The 21,291-nt window shown below is 42.6% G+C and overlaps 1 protein-coding gene across 1 annotated transcript; it reads right to left on the bottom strand.

The window, feature by feature from the left end:
• LOC147251195 (neuronal acetylcholine receptor subunit alpha-3-like) lies at positions 1-13,693 on the bottom strand. Its single transcript, XM_086221684.1, has 7 exons — positions 13,457-13,693; positions 4,181-4,320; positions 4,043-4,087; positions 3,856-3,965; positions 3,217-3,424; positions 2,108-3,121; positions 1-975 (listed from the first exon to the last, which is right to left on the bottom strand). Exons 1-7 carry the CDS (start codon positions 13,512-13,514, stop codon positions 850-852), a joined length of 1,701 nt encoding a protein of 566 aa, XP_086077810.1. The 5' UTR covers positions 13,515-13,693; the 3' UTR covers positions 1-849.
• Between the last annotated feature and the right edge of the window lie 7,598 nt (positions 13,694-21,291).

Raw genomic sequence — 21,291 nt, 5'->3', positions numbered from 1 at the left:
TGCACTGATGTGAATTTATGTGCAATTAATAATCATATTTATTGTGACCACGTGTCAAACACATCATCATGTTTGTCCTTTTTAGAGGCCATGCATCGCTTACGTGTATTTTACACAGGTTTGTACAGGGGATCGCTCAAAACATAAAAATGAAAACAAACAAAAACATGCTAAAGAAAAGGAGGAAACCATCAATTTACATAACAAGCTCTCCAAACATGTCTATATTAGCCCATAACTTTAAATTATACAACAATTTGCTGAGAGGTGGATTGTCTTTATTGTGCTTTAGGTTGTATTGAGATTCGGCTTCCTCAGGGTTTGTACATGGAGACGGTCCTCTGTCGTACTTACAGTAACTGTCTGACACTATTCAGCGTTATGTAAGACAACAGTAACAATGACTGAGTGGACATTTTTAACAAAAAGCATGAAGATGAGAATGGACACAATGGTAGAGATAAAGACGCTGAGCTGCAGGCAGCAGGAGGTCATGGCATTACAGAGATGAAAAATATAAAAAGCAAAGGAGGACAAATGTGATTTCTGAACAGTTATGGAGGAGACTGGACAGCAGCTTTGCATGCACATTGACAGGGTAAGGCAAAGGGTGATTGAGGGGATCTGGGTAAGTCATGTGAGGTGATATACAGCTTGAGGCTAGACGCTATGACGGATGAGTCCTGCAGGAGCATAAGAGAGAAGAAGATGAGGGACAAAAAGCCACAAAAGGAGAAAGAAGACAGTCCAGTGTTTGATGTGAAAGCGCTGCAGGAGAGCTAATTCCCACAGAGAAGGGCTGAGACAGACAAAAAGACAGAGAGAGAAAGAAAGAGAAAAAAGTGTCTTTCATTTTAAGAAGCTGATGAGTGGCTGAAGGAAGAGTCCCAGAGTTCCCAGCACACACACCGTCACAAAGACCCACAGGAAGATCCTGTCTATGACCATGGCAACGTACTTCCAGTCATCCTCTACCTATGGAGAAGAAGTATAAATACAATAAAATATCTATCATTTCCATATGAACATTTCTCCCTAAAAGACTGATTAATTAATGAGAATTGTGACATTTCGAGCAACGCCAGAAAGAGTCAGATCTACTGTGCGTTATTGTGCTGTGTGCTTGTGCTCAATTGCATCTGACACTCAGTATGATGGTTAACTTGTAGCGACAGCATCTGTATATATATATAGCATACTGTATGTAAGACCCTCTAGATCAGACAGGTGTGGGCAATAGGATCATGGCTGCAGTGGTCATAATGCCATTGTGTGCCTACGGAAGCGGCCGCATGGCTGTTCTGTAGAGAGAGCTGAGCTTAGCTGAGGAAAGATGGAGGCACAAACATATCAGGACCATCCAGATGCAAACAAGCTGCTTTTCTCTCTCCCTTTATAGATCCATGTAAACGCTTTCAGCACCATTTACAGAGCTTGGTATAAACTAGCAGAGATTACACACATGCTGCTGCTGCTGATGGTGTGTGTGTGTGTGTGTGTGTGTGTGTGTGTGTGTGTGTGTGTGTGTGTGTGTGTGTGTGTGTGTTGTGAAGGTTCACAAATGTTCTAAATTTAAATTCATGCTTTTGTGTTATACTTGAAAATTACCTTTATGACATTTACCTGTCTGCAATAAACACTTAGCATATATTGCTAACTTATTAGAATATAGTACATGTAGCCGAAGGTTATTGTGTGTTTCTGCTTTTATCCATGTCAGCTAAATAATGTGATCAGTGCCATTCAACTGTCTTTTAGCAGGTTTATATTAAAACTGTCACAGCAAATAAAAGGACACCGAAACCTCCAAACCCAACATTGCATGTATAGTTTTACTTTACTGTTAAATGAAGAACGTCCACTTCAGGGAGCAGTTTTGTGTGGTGGCTGGTACCAAGTGATTTTTCTCCAATGGGTAGGCTGTGTTGTATAGGGAGCCTCGATGCGCAAGAGTTTTGTAATATGATCAGACTGGCACCTGAGCACTTGAAAATCATGTTGAGATGCTTTAAATTCACTACAGTGTTATGAAGATTTATCAGACCTCCCAAATAAATAACATCAGAAGTACTCTTTGAGGGATAAATGGAGATAATCTCAACTGTACCTCTTTGGCTTTGTTGCGAGTCCTCATGTTCTCTGCGATGTATTTCACACTCTCGATGGCCTGCTTGATCTCTGGTGAAACCACAGAGAAGGCGACAACAGCGTTCACTGGCGACGGGGCATTTAGAGGCCTCTGAAGTTTGGGCAGCTCTGACTCCTGAGGCCCCTGGGTCTGGGGTGCCTGAGGGGGAGGGGGAGGAGGGGGCACCATCGGCGGAGGGACAGGAGTTGGTACCTCCTTTCCTCGGTACGGGAACCTTCTGTTCATATCTCGCTTCATGTCACGGTTCATATCACTGTACTCCACACAGTTCATTGAACCGCCAGCTGAGGAAGCCCCTCCTCCACCAGCACCACCATCCAGCGGTGGACAGGCTACACCCCCTGTGATACCTCCGACACTCACACTTCCCGATCCACTTCCTGCTCCCAAACTGTCCTTTCTCTTCTTGTTCCCTCCACTGATGCCTCCTGCTCCCGTCCCTGCTGTAATACTGGCTGAGGAGGAGCAGCCCTGATCGATGGGCCTCCTCATCAGCATCACCCTAGGTAGCACCCCAAGGAACACAGCCCGAACCCACTCAGGCATCGTGTGAGTCATGGGTGTGCGATAGTGCACATTCAGCACAAACACGGTGATGACAATACTGAGCGTTACAAAAATCATGGTGAAGAGGAGGTACTCGCCAATGAGTGGGATGACGAGCGAGGTTGAAGGGATGGTCTCGGTGATGACCAGCAGGAACACGGTGAGGGACAGGAGGACAGAGATGCAGAGGGTGACCTTCTCCCCACAGTCAGATGGGAGGTAGAAGACTAGCACTGTGAGGAAGGAGATGAGGAGGCAGGGGATGATGAGGTTGATGGTATAGAAAAGCGGCAGGCGGCGGATGTAAAAGGAGTAGGTGATATCGGGGTAGATCTCCTCACAGCAGTTGTACTTGATGTCATGCTTGTAGCCTGGAGCATCGATGATCTCCCACTCTCCGCTTTCCCAGAAGTCCTTCAGGTTCACCTGGTTACACACAAAATGGAAACTTTATGTAGCAAGAATAAGGGCAGGTTATAAGGGCTTTAAGAAACTCTCCAATGTAAACATGCCCCGCTGACCTTAGACCCAATGAGCACTAGATCGATCTTGGCCTTGTCATAGGTCCAGGAGCCAAACTTCATGGAGCAGTTCTGGTAGTCAAAAGGGAAGTAGGTGATGTCCATGGGGCAGGAGGATTTAAAAATAGCTGGAGGAATCCAGGTGATGGTGCCATCAAACTTCAGCAGAGCCTTGGTCTTGTCTTCCACTAAGAAATCCCCCACAGCACTGCAGAGAGCATTTACATGAAGACATTTCCCATAAAGGCCGTTACAATATTTAACTGCAAAGGTCAGAAGATGGTGAATTAAACAGATAAAAAATAGAAGCTTGTAGGAAAACAATAAGGAAATGTGGTCTCCACCTGATGAAATACAGAGAGAAACATTCAGGGATGGACAGAATAAAAAGGTTGCATCATTACTAATAATTGATCTGCCGCAGCTTTAATGCCTAAAGCTTCGTCACTTGTGGACTCAAAGTCTAAAATTACTTCACCTTTGACCTCATTGCTGCTGACCTTTCAAAACCTAGCAAATGAGATAACAGCTGCGCGTGAGGGGTTAGCATCTTTGTTCCCTGAAAACTTAATTCCATTTGGAGCAGACATCATCAAACAGCAAACTGTTTTAGTAGGAATTGTGCATTGTGCAACTTACTTGTTGTACAAAACAATGTCTGGCCTCCAGATCTTATTGGATGGAACTCGGATGAACTCGATTCCATCGTACTCGACTGGGGCCCATCTCAGCTTGTAGTCGTTCCACACCTATAAAGCCGACCGAAGTTTTTATACTATTCACAATGAACATATCGTTTTAAGACAAGTCATGACGCGTCACTCACATGTCTCAGCCACAGATTTGTTTCCATAATTTGGTTCACCTCATCCTATAACAGACACGAAACATCGAGTGGGAAAAAATCGGAACGTTGTGCTATAAAACGTGTGATTTCTTCATATAGAGAAGATGAGCTCCTCACCACTTTGACCAGTTGAGATATTGACACCTCAAACTCCACCGTGACTGGGTCTGATACATTCTCCACTGGTCGGATGAACTGGTTGTACCTTCGGAACAACCTCCGAAATAATCTGTCCTCCCCTTTAGAGGAAAAGCAGCCTAGTGAAAGACGGAGAGAGAAAAATAAGTGACTGAAACCACAGAGAGAGACTGAAATATTGTCATGGAGAATATTTTTAAGATGCAGATAGAAGCCCTCAAGGTTCTCATTCACTTTGGGGTGAGAGCTGCAAAAAATGTTCAAAAGTGCTGTTTATCGTGGTATGTGTTTATGTGTGTATGTGTGTGTTGGTTCATGTGGTACTTTAAGATTTAAAAATAACTTTCTCTCCATCCCTGGTGAATAAAACCAAACATACATGCGTGTAGAAAAATGATGCAAAACAGAAAACTGGATTTGATTTTTGATTCAAGCATCAACTGTTTATGAATCTCTTGTTGCTCCGGATGGAGCAGAAAGTGCAGGAAATTGGATTAATTTGTTGTGATTTGGGATGTTTTGGTTTGCACACTGAGGATAAAACTCAAGGATGATGGAGCAAAATAACAATATTGTTGTGCACCCTTTGGTTGCAGTGTGTCTCCTCAAGTGTTTGTATTTATGAATTGCATGTATCCTGTATGTACACACTGGACTGAAGGTCACATTATGGCAAAGTGCCATGAGAAACACTGGTGCTCAGGATGGAACATAGACCACTGCCACGCCTGTCCAAGCAGAAAATGTTGCCTCACTTGGGACAGCAGAGACTCACAGCACCAGCACAGCCCCAGAAACACTGCCAGTGGCCTCACGAAGCTCCAAATCCTCCATAGACCACCAGCGAGCATTAAAGGACACACTCACACACACACTCCGCTCGTCTGCCTCCACATCTTCATATTTGTCTTCATCGTGCTCTGCCCTTTTTTTGCATCCATTTCTATTCACCTCTGTCTTCAACCACAGGACACAGACACAAAGTAATATCTATAAAACATTTAAATATTATATATATATATATATATATATATATATATATATATATATATATATATGTGTGTGTGTGTGTGTGTGTGTGTGTGTATAAATAAATATAAATATATATATATATATATAAATATACACACACACACACACATATATAAATATATATATGAAACACTGACATCAACCACACCCCCATCAAAGCTTTCAAGTCAAGTAAGGATGCACTCATTATTCAGCCCGCTCCCAAACCATCAAACTTGCACTTATCGAGCAGCCGGAGCCATTTTAGCAATGCAGAGGAAGGGCAAATAGGGCTCAACCCATATACACACAAATAGCCACACACACATTCACTAAAAAAGGGTTGTTTCCTTGAAAACACCTTGATAAAACATTTATTGGAAACTTTCCTTCCCCGTAAGCTGGTTAACCCTGTGAAAACAGGAAGAATTCAAGCTCAACGTGGACAGTGTTCATCATCGCTATATATTCAGAATGTGCCAGTCTAAATTCAAATCTGTGCACAGATGAAGAATAGCTTTCTGTGTAAAGATTTGTAATATAAACTGCAGTAGTTGATTGTACCTTCCAAACAAGATCTCTGGTGGAGCAGCAAAAAAAAATTAACTGCTTTTTAAAATGTTGTAAAATGTGTTGAGCCTGCTTTTGAAGGCTACTATACATGAATCCGGAAAAAAAATTCACAGACCTCGAGTACAGATGTGGATTTTCAATCGCAATAACTTCGCTCATCATTTTAAAGATGCTGGAAACTGTATTAGTCATGTATCTGTCAATAAACTCATAAAGTACTTCTTGTATTTATTGCCATTGGGAGTATGCTTATATTGACACAGACATCCCATATTAAAGTCTGTCTGGTTTCTTATTTCAGAAGACCAGTGTTCACCGACTTGCCAGAGGCCTGAGAAATAAAAATATCATCTCACGCCTTGTTGGTTATTTGAAGAGGTTTTCTGACTTAAGCGATGGAATCTGAAGAATGTCAAGAAAAGGTTTAAGTCTATAAACTTTATAGAGCTTTATAGTATAAAACAGAGGAAACACTGTGAAATCACTTCTTTAGCCTTTTAGAGTTTTTAAACAACGGCTTTAATTCGACATCACCGGGGACCGACACAGCTCTGGGGTGTTAACCCTAGTTTACTGAGCCGTTCTCTCCTAACTCTTATGTAATCGCAAAATCTGCTGCACATAAAATAATGACCAAACACGCTCACATACATTCCTCCACGCAGCGTTTAGAGCCACAAAAAATGAAAGAAGTGAAGGAAATAAAGGAGCAGATTAAATGTGCACATTGAGGTGCATTTACTAAAACTGAGACAGTGATAAAAGATTCAAACAAGTAATTTTCAAACTACAATGAAAATTGTGTGCTGGAGACCATTTAAATCCACTGATGTACTTGGACATCCAGTTGCATAGCTGCCTCCTCTTCTTCCAGCATAATGTCCTTCAGCAGACGCGCCCAGACATCATCTAGATCTAAAACAAAGGTTCTTTAGTATGATTACAGTGAATTTTTTTTGAAACTCGACAAATGTTTTCAGATATCTAATTAACAAAACGATATAAACTCTCCCTACTTTGCAGCCTTATTGCTGAGAAGTTGTCTGGAGAGCAAGTTTTCTGGGGTCACCGGCAGCGGCGAGTGGAGTCTTAAGCGTAATGAAAAGGCATCTCTGGAGACTCTTGTGTAATTTCTGTTCTTGGTACCTGCTTTAAAAACTGTCCAGTGTTCCGTGATTCACTGCACTCTCACAACCTTGTTTAAGCCTCTAATTGGGTGAGGGGGAACCAGGGCAATTATAATCAGTCTATTAATTGGACCTTTTGTTCACAGTGACAAAATAAGTTAAGCCAATACCCCCCCCCCTCTCTCTCTCTGCAAAGTCACTCTCTTAATTCCCTCCCTTTAGTCTGCCACAGAGATTTTAATTAAAACAAAGTTAAATATAACCTTTGCCCTTTCAACCCGCTGGATCCTGTGCCCGACATTGCCTGCTCGCCACGCCGGCTGGTATCTATTCGAGGCTTTGAGATGTAGGACTTTACTTTGAGTGCATTCATGGGTGTGATAAAACATTCATGTCTCTGGAATGTTTTATGGAGAAGATCCGCCGTCTTCATAACAACTCAGTCCTCTTACAGTGATTGAGATACAAAACATGTGTAAGTCGTATTTATCTATAGAGCACAAAACGACAACCACTGACCTACATGCTTTTATAAAGAGATTCAGGGGAAAAAAGGAAATAAAATATGATAATAATCAGCTAGAGATGCAGAGAACCTCTGGTGTCGGCTAAGAAAAATAAGAGACATGCAAATCTGTAGACTTTCTAACTTGGGTTCATAATATATACACAAGATTTTGCAAACTGCGTTCATAAATTTGATCAATCCAAACTGTGTGAAATATAACAAAATTAATATTAAACCAAAAGCAATGCAATTAAATCTACCCTTAAATGCTGGTCAGTTGGATGTGGTCATCGTTCAAGTCAGGAGAATTTATGCTTCACAGTGTAAATGTGGACATGAATGGGAACTGTTCCCATTTTAGTGACCTCAAAAAATGTACAAATGATAAAACTCATGGTGACAAATGACTTTACTGGGCACGCGGAATCAAATAAGGTGCGCAGTGACTGCAAATCATGTTTGATACTTCCACTTGTGCACATTACCGATCCATGCGTGTGAGCACAGATTTGTATTTCTCTTTTATTTCTTTCAGTAGGCATCAGTCATTTTTGAGGGTAAACTATGTCACAGTGCAGAGCCGTCAACAGAAAAATCTTGATCACCTTTGGTGTTTAGAGTTGGGTCAGTTAAACAGCTGGACAGCTCAAGCAAAGACAGGTTTATTGCCATTTTCCTTTGACTCCAGATTGAGAAGAAATTCTAGATCACTGCAGACAAGACTGAGTTAATCTGAGACAATAAAGATCACTTTAAATGGACTCCATGCTGGCGTTTTGTTTCCCCTCTTTCATGTAGCAACAAAGTGACAAGTTCTGATGTGGGCAACGTCAAGCATTTCACTCTTAAATAGCTGCATTGATTTAGATTTAGTGAGCCGAACCGTACACTTGCCAGCATATCTCGTGGCCATAGGAGCCAAAAGCAGCAAAAAGCCTTGTGGCCTGTGGGAGGGTCTTTGATTAGGCATGTGCTTCACACACTGAGCCTGGGAGCGAGGGGTGGACACTATGAAGGAACTAATTACTGTCAAATAATACACAGCTGACAGTGTGTGTTCAAAAAGATAGGAGGGAGAGAGAGACCGACAGAAAGAGTGAGAGAGAGAGTGCAGAGATGGGTGAGAAAGTGACAAGCAAGAAGAAGCCAAGAAAACGAGATAGCGTCTTTGCTCTCCAGGGTTTTTGATGTCCTGACAGTGACACACTGAATGACGTACAAGAGGATCTGGAGTGATTACAGCCGGCTGCAACCATCCCATTAAACATATGGCGCATGCTTTAATGTATGAGATCTTGCCTGTATATAACACATGTGTCTGCACATGTTCCCGTGTATACACAGCATGTCCTTTCACTCCACTCACTCCGAACAACATATGACTTCTTTTTTCTTTTTCTTTTTTTTTTGCCACTGATGCATGAAATTCAGTGGCTTTCGGCCTGTATTCTTTCTTTTTATTGATGCGGGAGCTTTGAGGTCAGATTCACCACAAATGATAAGATATTTAACATAAAAACATATTCATATAAAGGGAAAATGTCACCAAAGGCTCCTCCTGGCTTGTTTGTAAATGTGGTAATACAGAAGGTGCAGGAAGGTCTCTGATGGGCTCATCATGGACAAGCTTTTTGTGGTTTGATCACAACGTTACTCCGCCCTCACATTCATTCATCAGTTGCTGCGTGGATCAAACAGACCACAGGACAGTCAATCATCATTATCAGATTTACAGAGAACATTTGTTTTTGTATCATAAAACTATACAGGGAACATTCAGAACTGTGTTTTCTGAAGTGAGAGCCAAGCAGGTAAACAAAGGGTGACAGCACAGACCCCTAACAGCTGGGGATATCAAATATTTAATCTGAATATTGTATGTTCGGACTGCCATAAAACAAAACTTGGCATCGTGGTAAGTTTGTAGGTTTCAGTGGATGTAAAAGTAACTCTTTCTCCACCTCAGTTTGATGTGTGTGTGCATGTGTGTGTGTGTGTGTGTGTGTGTGTGTGTGTGTGTGTGTGTGTGTGTGTCTGCAGTGGGACGACTGCTGCAGGTACTTGAGCAATCACCGCTAATGTCATCTTGCAGCTGGAGCTGTTGACTACGCATGGCCACCGCATTTTCTGAGTCCCTGGTGAAAAAAATTGTCCGCACTACTTTGGATATTTTGAAAACCTGCGTGCATGATCAGTGGCTGAAGTTCCCAGTGAATCTGTCGTCTTAATGTTCACTGGGAGAGAAAGCAGAGATGGACCCGGGACCAGTCATGGTTTATGGGGGCAGGTAACTTTTTCCCTCTTACACAGGGATTGCACATTAACTGTGGTTGCCATTTGGCAAAATGTTAAGTACAGTAATTTTTATTATTATTGTTGTTTTTGTTGTCTCAAGGCTTCACTTTTACATTGGACACCTTATTTAATATACCTTTTTGTAATGATCTCTTTTTATTGTGTGTTTAAAAAAGGGATAATACTTTTTACTTTATGCATTTGTGTACATTAAAGAGCCACATACTTCTTTATTTTCACTTTAGTTAATGGGTTGATTCAGTACTTCTGCTTTCAAAATAGGACATAATGGAAGATATTATTAGAGAAGGAAGGAGAAGATGAACTCAATTCAATAGTATGGGTGGATGTAGTAGAGGGTCTACTTAGATGCTAAGTGCTATATAAGCTTTATAATATTTTACTGTGTGAGTCTTCCTCCTGGTAGAGGTAAAGTGTAACATGCTAAAGCAAGAGAGCATGAAAGGCTACTGGAAAGACAAACAGGGTTGTAAGAAGGAGGGATGAAATGTCAGTTGTGTTGCTCGACTTCTCATCGTCTCTAGCATTCTCTTCCTCACCCTCCTCCCTCCATCACTGACTGAGCATGACTCAGTTCATCTCCAGCACTGAAGACCAGGATGTCCCAGAGGAATCAGGGAGCAGGACTGTCTGGAAGAGGATGTCTGTGTGTGAAAAGAAGAGAGAAAGTGTGTGTGTGTGTGTGTGTGTGTGTGTGTGTGTGTGTGTGTGTGTGTGTGTGTGTGCGCGCGCACACACGTGTAGAGTATGATGGCTTAAGACTATCCATAGGGGGTGCAATAAGGCCCCTTCCTCTGCCTGTGGTGTTGACACACCAGCTATATGTGAGAGGGAAAGAGAGGCGGGGGGAAGGGGGGTTAAGTTGAGGTAATCACACGACAATCGCGTTAAGAGGATCCTTGAGCTACCACACAAACCTTAAGCCATGCAAACACTAACACACACATACACTGTGATTGCCTGTCAGACTCTAATGCAGCTATATTGCTCGTAGGAGAGAAACCAGAGAGCTGCTCCGTCGCTCCAACCTCAGAAGAGCGTTTAAGTCTGGTAGATGATGGCTCAAGTAGACAACTCAATACAAGCACACAAGATAAACGCTTAATCTAAACAGTGCCACTGAAAAAGCGCCTTCATTGATTTCACACAAACAGCTGCAATAACTTAGCTGCATCCACTGTTGTGCAACTGACCTGAATCTACACTATATACACTGCTAACACGCGGCTGCAGCCCAATCAAATGCACAGCCAAGTGAGATAAAGGGTCAAGGTTGAAATACAAAGGGGACTCAGATAACGCTGGCATAACTGGACATCTCTCTAAGCTGTTTCTACTGGAGACGATGCACACAAGATGCTGCGGGGGGAAAGATATTATGCAACTCCAGTGATTTTAATCACTAAATCCCGAACCTTAAGAAACCAGTTTAGTCTTGAAATGCTGATGTGCACCACAATCTACCCCACAGGCTGTGTTTTGAATGTCATAACTCCAAATAACAACCCTATATGCTGGACTGCAGACCTCTAAGCTACGAGATTCTAAAATACTTCCCAATCCCACCAACTGCAGGATCAGCATTCCTTCTTTAAAGGGGAAAAATGTCCTGATTCTGGATTGCAGGGGACAGCTTCTTCTCTAGCTCAATAATCAGACCACCACTGGGAGAGAGGGTCCAAACTAATCTGCACACACAGAATCCTCACGGCCATTCAAGGAAGAGAGGGGAGGTGAAGAAGAGAAAGGTGAGGGCAGAATTCATTTTCTCTGGGGTTTTATCCCAAATAGCCACATGTGCTGCTGACTAGTAAGGACACAAGCCAATTTCCTTTCACTTGACTTCAATCCGTTCTTCTGTCATCCTTCACGACGCCATTGTTACCCCCATGAAATTCATCCGGTTCAAGGGCAAATCATGAAAGCAGCCAGCTGTAGCAAATCTCTCCAACTGAATAGATGCAAAGGAGTCCAGTCACATGTGACAAGGAGACACGTTGGCTCCTGCGTCTGCATCAGGTTCCAGCACGTATGAAACCAGTGTTTTGCATATGATGACTGGAGCATGACAATGACATGGCACTTAGAGCTGCTCCCAAGGGGGCAGGGGGATTGGGGCATCTGGGTACCACACAACTGGGACAAACTCACACTCCCGCACTAAAAGCTTTCAAGTCATGATAATTTCACATAAGACAGTCGTGATCCAGCTTGAATGCAGATGAAATAAAGCAGTTGTATTCCCATCGAATTGTCTTGTCTACTGGGAACACACTAAAAAAGACTCAGTTTTTAAAGATGAGCAGCAAAACTCACAGAGGCTGCAGAGAGCAAGAAAAGATTGGCATCTTTTGAAATATCAACAGAAATGATTCCATGGTGTTTGAATGATAGGTTTAGAGAGTGAAGAAGCAACAGCTTAGAGGAAAAATGCTATATATCAGCAGTATAAAGAGTTATTTTATCCTTCGATATTCAAGGAGGCTCCCAGAAGATGTTCTCTCAAGAAGCCTGTCTGTGTTCTTCTCAGCAAATGCAAATGAGATGACATAACTATTGTTCAGATACATGAAAAATGAGGTTAAGTTTATAACTTTTAAGTATTAAACTATAGTCTTTGTTAACTCGTGATCCCCTGGGAACCACAAACAAGGCCCATTCTGAGACGTGGCGTTTTAAAGCACACGGGAGACTGAAATCTTTACATGAACCAAAGATATAAGAAGATATAAAATATTGATGGAAGTGACTTTTGGAATAAAAAGAAATAAATCTGTCAGGGTGAATATGGCGGAGAGAAATGACATCAAACCACGGACAAAATCATACAAAACTTTGCATGAAACATGATGATGCGTTCAAGTCTACAATGTCTCTCCTCTACCAACCGATGACCTCTGACCTCAGTGTGTGAATGGGACCTACATCCCTGCACATCCAGGGATGAAATCAGCATTGACAGTCATCAGGCTGCAGCAGTATAAGTCATCCATGTGTTGCCTTGTTTCCAACATAAATTGGTCTTCGTAGTAGCCCCAGGATATATATGTGTGTGTGTGTGTGTGTGTGTGTGTGTGTGTGTGTGTGTGTGTGTGTGTGTGTGTGTGTGTGTGATCTCAGAGCATCATTAAAGAATATCATGCATCCAGGTCCCATAGACGCTGATATAAGTGCATGTTAGAGAGCGCTTAAGCGAGACGTTTCCTCTGACATGAGCAAATATGCAGGATAGGAAAGGCAGTTATTCTGAGCTCGGTAATTTTTTTGGCATGCAGCAGACACACACACACACACACACACACACACACACACACACACACACACACACTCACAGGGATGCAGGGAGCATTATTCTATTACAATGTGGGAGGAGACTCCCCCCCCCATCACAGTGATCTCTTGTTTTGCTGCGAGTTGTACGCACTGGAGCTGAAGCAATTTAAGAAGCACCAACCGCAATAAATGTGGCCTATATACAATATGTTGGTCAACACCACTCTCAACTACTGCGTATAATTCATCTAATAGACTGGAGTAAAGTTCAGCGTGCAGGATAGTGATGGAGAGGCAATACAACTAAAAATAACTTTTAAAAAAGTAATAAACCGTTCATGGTCCAAGCTTAAAGCGTATTTATTAAGAATAATTGAATATCTAGAAATACTGTTGGTTAAATGCTACTTTTCTCTCGACCAGCAGCCACCGTGCGTCGTCTCTTACCTTGCGCTGCGAGCAGCACCAGCAGGAGGACGGCTGTTAGTTTCCCGGAGAGAATCATCGATACATCCGCACTCAGCGATGATTACTGTGGATGAAAAAAGATCACGATGATGGATGAGATCCTGTCAGTCTACAGACGTCCGTCGATCCTCCAGATCACTGCAACATCTTCCTTTGCGCTCCCGTGTGTGGAGAGGTTGGACTCGCGGTGCGCTCTCCCGACATGGACAACTTCGGCTGCACGTCCCACCCTCGCCCCCACCTTCCTACATCCGCGTCCCACTCACTCACCCACTCACCCACTGTGACTCAGAAGTTTGAGATAGTGCTTTTATGCTTCCAGGTGCACAAAAAAAACATATTTATTTACAAAAAAAATAAATAAATATGTTTTTACATTGCATTTGGCAGACGAGTTTACTTCTAAGTTACTCTCCATCCAGAATGTGTGGTTAACTAAATCCCCTCATACGCATATGTGGTCAAATCGCCATCATTTATTTCATATTACACATCTGATTACATCCTAAATCTTTGCTGAGCTTTAAATGACCTATTTAGTCTCTTAATTGATTTTACACTGCTAACAATGCTCAGGCAGCTTAACGCATCGGCTGTGCTATGCTGGAGTCTTGAAGGCTGCGCAGTCCATTCAAAGAATAGGAAGTCATTGATGCAGAGCAGGAAGACATGGAAGTGATTCTCTGTTGTGTGTCCTCTGTAGAACAAACAGCAGCAGCAGTACTACTACTACTACTACTACAACTACTACTACTACTACTACTACTACTACTACTGGTAGTAGTAGTCGTCGTAATTCTTTAATGTCAGATGTAATTCAACTAATTGTCACTATGCACATGTGTAATCAGTTCCTCTGCTCATTGTCCATAACTTCATCTTCCCTGAAGATGGACAGAAAGCTAGCATTCACTTGACTTTACACTCAGTATTTTTTAGCAAAAAGCGTGTGAAATATATGAACTCGTGTGTGTGTGTGTGTGTGTGTGTGTGTGTGTGTGTGTGTGTGTTGCATGTTATCTGTCTGCCATATTCTCACTGCCCTTAGTCAACTCACCTTGCGGCACAGAAACTAACGATGCCACATCCCTTCCAAATGGCATTCATGCGTGCACACACACACACACACACACACACACACGCGTGCGCGCATGCAGCTAGTTTTTGTTTTGCTCTCTCTCATTTGATTGTCCAGATATCCCGACTGCACACCCTGCCATCTTGTATATCATTTAATTTTTTATATAACATATTATCCTGCTGCACCATAAAACATCCCAATCAGTTTCACAGCAGTGTAATGCGACACCTGGATCAGTGGTTCCCTAGCAACCCTGCTTGCTTCTTGTAACAGAACAATGGCAGGTCAGGAGCCAGGAAGCTGAGGACCAGTACAACTTAAAGCTCAGTTAGGTTTGCCGTCGGGGAGAGAAGTCAGTCTATGTTGTTGTGAAGACTCCGTGGTGGAAAAAGTGCGGTGACCACTGTAAATGTCTCAGATGGATCAGAAGAAGATTCTAAAACACAAAAAAGCACAAGGTGAGGTCAGGGAGACATGAAAGAAGTATGGAAATCGTATCTTTTCGAGAGAGAAAGAGATACACCAGACCAGCTGGCCTTGACATGTTAAAGTGCTCTGGAATGGACGTGACAGAATGAGGGGGAATCAACCAGGTATGGAGAAGAGAAGAGAAGAGAAGAGAGGAGAAGAGAAGAGAAGAGAAGAGAAGAGAAGAGAAGAGAAGAGAAGAGAAGAGAAGAGAAGAGAAGAGAAGAGAAGAGAAGAGAAGAGAAGAGAAGAGAAGAGAAGAGAAGAGAAGGGTCAGTCTGCAGTCGAACAGGCCTGTGAATCTCTTTGCAGGATGTTATTTTTTGATCCAGCAGATGCTCACAGAACTCACTGTCTCAGAAGCAAAAATGGGGGATCCCTCTTGTACTATTTCACACTTTGTTATTCTTTTTCTCCTTTTCTTTGAATGTTGCCACCTTTTTTATTCCTTCCGACATCTTTTCTGTCTGTTCGATTTTTCAGTGACAAAGGAAGAGACATACTGCTCTTACTATAGCGATGGACATGTTGTCTGGTACGATCTTTATATATCTTAAGAGTGCAAGTGGGATTTTTGGAATTTATCTTGTTCATAGATTCATGTAATTTACAATTGGCTTTTAAAGGCATTAACACTTTTTGGAAGCTAGAAAGATTCCTTTCACAATAATGTCTTGATTAAAGTGTGTGTGTGTGTGTGTGTGTGTGTGTGTGTGTGTGTGTGTGTGTGTGTGTGTGTGTGTGTGTGTGTGGTAGCTTATTTTATTAGATATCACTGTTTTCATCAAGAACACAGTGGTGTGTCATTCCCATCTGATCCAGAGTGAGAGAAGGAATAAAATAGGATGAGAGTAAAGATGCAGAGCCACTTCAACGATGCTGAAATTAATCAGGTCCACGGGAGAACGTTGCCTTACAGCGTCACAATCAGCCAACCGGTGTTTCGGGACAGCCTCAAGCTGAGGAGGCATCCCAGCGCTGCTCCCTCTCCAATGGAGCGAGCAAAACACACACCCTGACCCTTTTTCCTTTTATCTCACAAACTTCCTCCTTCTCTGCCTTTGTCCTATAATGGCACGGCGAGACTCCCTGATAAATAACAGCAGGCAGCTGGTGGGACAGCTCAGACAGAGCAGAAGGACCTCGAGGGCCAGAGGGAGACAGGGAAGGAAAAGGGCAGGTGTAGTTACAACTGAGTGTCTGACAGGACTGTCCCAGCTCATCCACATCAACCCAGCACAGAGTTCCCTCTCTCTGGAGCTGAACTCGTTTGGCTATTATCTCTCTGTTCTCTTTCCTGCAGAGAAATTGTCTCTTTGTTGGCTTTTTTTCTTCTTTTACTTCTTCTCTTATGTAAAAAAACAAAACAAAACAATAATCCCTCCTACTATCATCGCATTAATATTTCATGATACTCAGGGGACAACTGGGTAAATAGACAATTAACCTGATTTTACTTTTTTATGTACATGTGAGGGGCTGCACGGTGGTGCAGTGGTTAGCACTGTGACCTCACAGCAAGAAGGTTCTGGGTTCGAGTCCCGGCTCGGGCACGGGATCGTTCTGTGTGGAGTCTGCATGTTCTCCCCGTGCCTGCGTGGGTTCTCTCCGGGTACTTCGGCTTCTTCCCACCATCCAAAAACATGCACTTGGGGACTAGGCTGATTGATACTCTAAATTGACCGTTGGTATGAATGTGAGTGTGAATGGTTGTTCGTCTCTCTCTATGTTGGCCCTGCGATGGAATGGCGACCTGTCCAGGGTGAACCCCACCTCTCACCTGTTGACGCTGGGATAGGCTCCAGCCCCCCCGCGACCCTTAATGTGTAGGAATAAGCAGAAGATGATGATGATGATGATGGATGTACATGTGAGGTTTGGGGTCAAATTGACCAAACTCTGTTTTGATAGTGTTTAATATCTAGGTTCAGGTTGATCTGGAGGATCTTTGGTGAAGAATAATAAATCCTTTCCATGATTTTCTGTTCCTAAAATAGTTATGATGACCTTTACAGCTGTGACACGTGAGAACCGCTTCGAGTTCAGGGGAGGAGGAGCAAACATTTAACAGATGACATGGAAGACTTCTAAACTACATGGCAGAAAAATGTAAAATAACCACTATTGTTTTGATTATTTTTCAGGAGTTCATGTAAAATATCTATGGCTGTTTGTTAAAATCCGTGTCAGTGAGCTGTGACAGCTACCGATAAAGCAGCAGGATTATTGCACAGGTTTGCCAAGTACCGATCAAAATAAAAGAACAAGAAGAAAAAGAAAACATACAAAGCCTTGATTTTGGTTGGGAGCAGTGGAATATTCTACCTCTCCTCTTCAATGGTGGTGCCACGTTTGCTAGTTACTGGTGAGAACTGGAAGCTGTCATACAACCTATCAAGAGCTTAAGTTCATGGGCAACAGCTGAGGTGAATATTTCTGCAGTCAGCACGCCGATCACTCATTCCCTGCCTTATTTTATTGTGACAAGTCCTTGAATCACCTGTGCAATATTCACAATGTTTAAACCCGAATAGGTTCAAAACTTTTCTGTGGGTATAAAGAAAAAAAAAAAGTCTTACATCTTTTACTTGAGCGGTTGGAGTGTAAAAACAAATGTATTGCGTTCATATTTTTGAGTGTGTTACTGTGTTCCCTGTGTGTGGTCTCTCTATTGGCTTTGTCACAGATCTTTTACAGAACGGGATGATATTGAGGACTCTCGGATGAACTGACCCTCCTGTTGTCACTTAAACAGCAGCAGACACCTGCAATTATCCTCCAATAAAAGATCTCTCTGTGACAACATCGATGGAAAAGTTGATATTCGAGATGTGAATCAGTATGCTAGCATGATGCTAGGACAAAGTAGCTGGACTTGTTTTTCCTGAGTCGAACAAATGTTACTGTCCTTCATGATACATTTGTTTCCCCGTGTCTTTCCAAACAGGGAGATAACATCAGCGTTAAACATACACTTTACTGGATTTATTGCAGCTCCTTCCAGCTCTTCATTAAAGCTGTAAATTTATGCACGCCCAAAACTCTTCTGTATAATTTTACAGATTGAGAAAATTATCAAGCCGATCTTCTAATGGGTTAATGATCATCCTTCTTCTTCCCTCTGTCCGTCTGAATCCCGCCTCTCCTCCACCGTCACCACTCTCCATTTTTTTAAAAGCTCTTGGCATCCACTTCCCTCCCCATAGCATGTCTTCCTCTACCAGTCACGCAACACACTGTGACCCCACTCAACCCTCCAGCATTCACAGCCTCACCCCCGTCCCAGCCTTCTTCTCCTCTCAGACTCCAGAGCTATTAACACCACCAATTGCTATTTTCCATCCGTCCATCCAGCTGACTGCATGTGGTGGAGCTGCAGCCACCAGTAACTCATTAAAGACCTTTTACTGCTTCAGTCACAAAACCTCTCGATTAAAATTCATCTCTGCTCCACCAAACACTTCTCGCTCAAACACTGAACAGGCATTCAATTCATGTTCACAATTCCATTCTGACCCCTGGTTTTGTTCTTCCTCTTCTCCAGGTGACCAGCAGCATCATTTTCACCCCCCATTTGTTCAGAAACACATTTGAATGGACTACTGAGGGGAAATAAATGAAAGTTTCCATTCACTCAGACTTGCCATCTCCCCTGCTCGCCATGCTGGCCTGCAGTCGCATTGCTACAGGCTTCATCGGGCCTGAGTTCGCTTACATCATCACTTAATTTACAACCATGCACCATAGCAGTCATTAGACGCTAGCACAGGCTAACGCTAATCGGGTCTCCAGTCTTCCATTGTCATCATCAGATGGAGAGGATTTCTTTTTTTCTTTTCATCAGCGCATTACCTTATCGCCATGTTCCTCAACAACCCGAACCATGAGCGGCCCACTTCCAACCATGCCAGGGCCAGAAAGTGCACCACGCCTGGGTGTAATTAAGGGACACTGAGGGACAAATGTGCTCAGATATGGTACAGATGACCTAGTGCTGAAGCCTGTTACTTTATTCAGCTGAGCCCTGCCTATCATTCTCAAACCCTCCTCTGCCTCGCATGAATGGGGACTGGGGGGTGTCTTCCTCCTTTATAACCTCTGATGATTTGCAAATATTTTGTTTTCTGAAATCCTCACTCCTTCATTAACTCCTCTTCTTCATTTAGCATTCTTTGCCATTGCAGTCTGCTGGGCCTATTTAATCTATTTGAAAAGTGTTAGTAACATTTGACCAATAGCCTTTGCGATGTTCATTGGAGGCCTGGGGGGAATCTGTCAGACTGCAGTATTTCATCTTGTTCTTGCACTGACACTTATAGGAATATTACAAGACATCTGGTAACATTTATGTCACAAGCTGTTACACATCTGCATCAACGGACAAGAAATGTTTTTGTTCAACAAAGTTCTTCTTTTTCTGGCACTGATATCAGATTAATGTTTACAAATTTTCGACTAAATAAAGATGATTTATTGTACACGTCGCTAGAGGCACACCACAACAATAATGTAGTTCCAAAATCTCGTGAAATCAGGATCATCACGGGTTGCAAAACTTTTTGGTTTTGTGATGTTTTAACTAAAGCAGAATCTTTTGAATCCCCGATCCAAATATCAGATCCACTTGAATGAGTCCTGCAGAAACCTGTCCTGAACCTTATAGAGCAGGCAGCTTTCTAATTCTGTAAGTAGTCTTGCTTCTTTTGAATCCTCCACAGGACGAACATGGAAGAAATGGGCTCAATAGAGAAGTGGGAGACATTTTTTTGTTCAACAGTTAAAGATGTGAAATGACAAACGTTTGCACGCGTGTATTTCACAGATTTTAACGTGGTAATCATGACTGATTCTTCCGTAAAAATAATGTCAAATGCAGATTACATGCTTTAAAACTCATGTGGGGAGATAAAGTAGAAAAGTAACGCACTCCACACTGGAAGTAGACTTCAAAGTAGAAGTAGAGTTCTTGGAAGAACTTGAAAGTCTTGAAGGCATAAATGTCATCAAAATTAAAAGATAGCTGGAGCCAGAGTGTTATCATTTAAATAGAAAATTACTGCTTATTACTGGAAAAAGCCATGTATTTATTGCACAGTTAACCAGAATACATGATGAACACATGCTTGTGAGTAGGTGTAGTAGCAGAAGTAACATCAAGGCCTGCAGTGTATCAAACCACCACTAGCGAGCAGCAGCAGCCACCCTGAGCTGTCTGCAGGTAACAGACCTTAGAGGGAATTTATTGCTCTGGCAGAGACATTCTAGAGACCCTGATCCCAGTTTGAAACCCTCCGAAGGGTTTGGACTAGGACTCATGGGTCTGGTCCCTCTACTCACCCTTGAGCCCAGCAGAGGGGAGGATCAACCCCCCCAACTTGCAGGCTTACACATTCTGTAATGCTGCGATGTAGTTCATAAATATCGACCACAGAGCTGAATAGGCAGATATAAATCCTGGAGGGATGTCCTGTGGAAGATAATGGGGGAGATGGACGGCAACACTTGAGTACGGGAAACACATCAAACTGCTGACACTCACCATGCTGCATCATAGAATAGAATAGAATAGAATAGACTAGACACTTTTTCTGTTTAACATACAAGTAAAAAAAAAAAAAACACCATCCTGTTTGTGTACACATTCATACATACACATCTGAGATTGTCTTGCTTTAAATTTATTGATCTCAGCATGATGTGGGATCCTCTGTGGCCCTGACAGCAGAAGCCCCGGGTCTCTTGTTTACGACCGACCTCCATCATCCCTGTCTCCCTCCATCACCGCCTCTCTTTCTCCATCTCAAACCATCCACTCTCATCTACTCCGTCATGCCCCTGTGCTCAGACCCGGAGGAGACCATAACACCAACTCACATTTTCAGACTTTTTTTTTCTCTTTTTATCTATATTTTTCCCCCTTACCTCTGAGGAATAGACCTGACACTTCAGAGAGGTGATAGAATGTGAATACACACCTGCAAATGGATTCTGGGGTTAAAGCTGCAGCTCCAAGAAAGCAGACACACAGGTGGGTACTATGCCTTTCCTGAAATCTTAATTCTGAGAAACTGTCAAGTTGAAGAGGATGGAAACAGGTACTCCTTCAGTAAGAACTAGATTTTCTTGTTAGTTGATCTTTATCCTCTCTGCATCAACAGAGCAAGACAGAACGCACCAAATGAATGTATACAACCATGAAAAACTATAAATGCAAAGAAAAGTGTAAAAAAATAATGATGTTACCATGGTTTCACTCTGCTGCCCT

This window comes from Aulostomus chinensis, chromosome 13, assembly GCF_037954235.1.
Source record: "Aulostomus chinensis isolate RoL2024-O1b breed Wild chromosome 13, RoL_Achi_v1.0, whole genome shotgun sequence".
Taxonomy (NCBI): Eukaryota; Metazoa; Chordata; class Actinopteri; order Syngnathiformes; family Aulostomidae; genus Aulostomus; species Aulostomus chinensis.
This window is presented reverse-complemented; position numbering and strand designations above follow the sequence as displayed.

Excerpts from the sequence above, each read along its gene's own strand:
- LOC147251195 (XM_086221684.1), bottom strand. The coding sequence starts at position 13,514 with ATGATTCTCTCCGGGAAACTAACAGCCGTCCTCCTGCTGGTGCTGCTC. Across the intron at positions 4,088-4,180 it reads TATCTCAACTGGTCAAAGTG|GATGAGGTGAACCAAATTAT; the intron begins GTGAGGAGCTCA and ends TGTCTGTTATAG. Across the intron at positions 3,966-4,042 it reads CAAATCTGTGGCTGAGACAT|GTGTGGAACGACTACAAGCT; the intron begins GTGAGTGACGCG and ends TCGGCTTTATAG.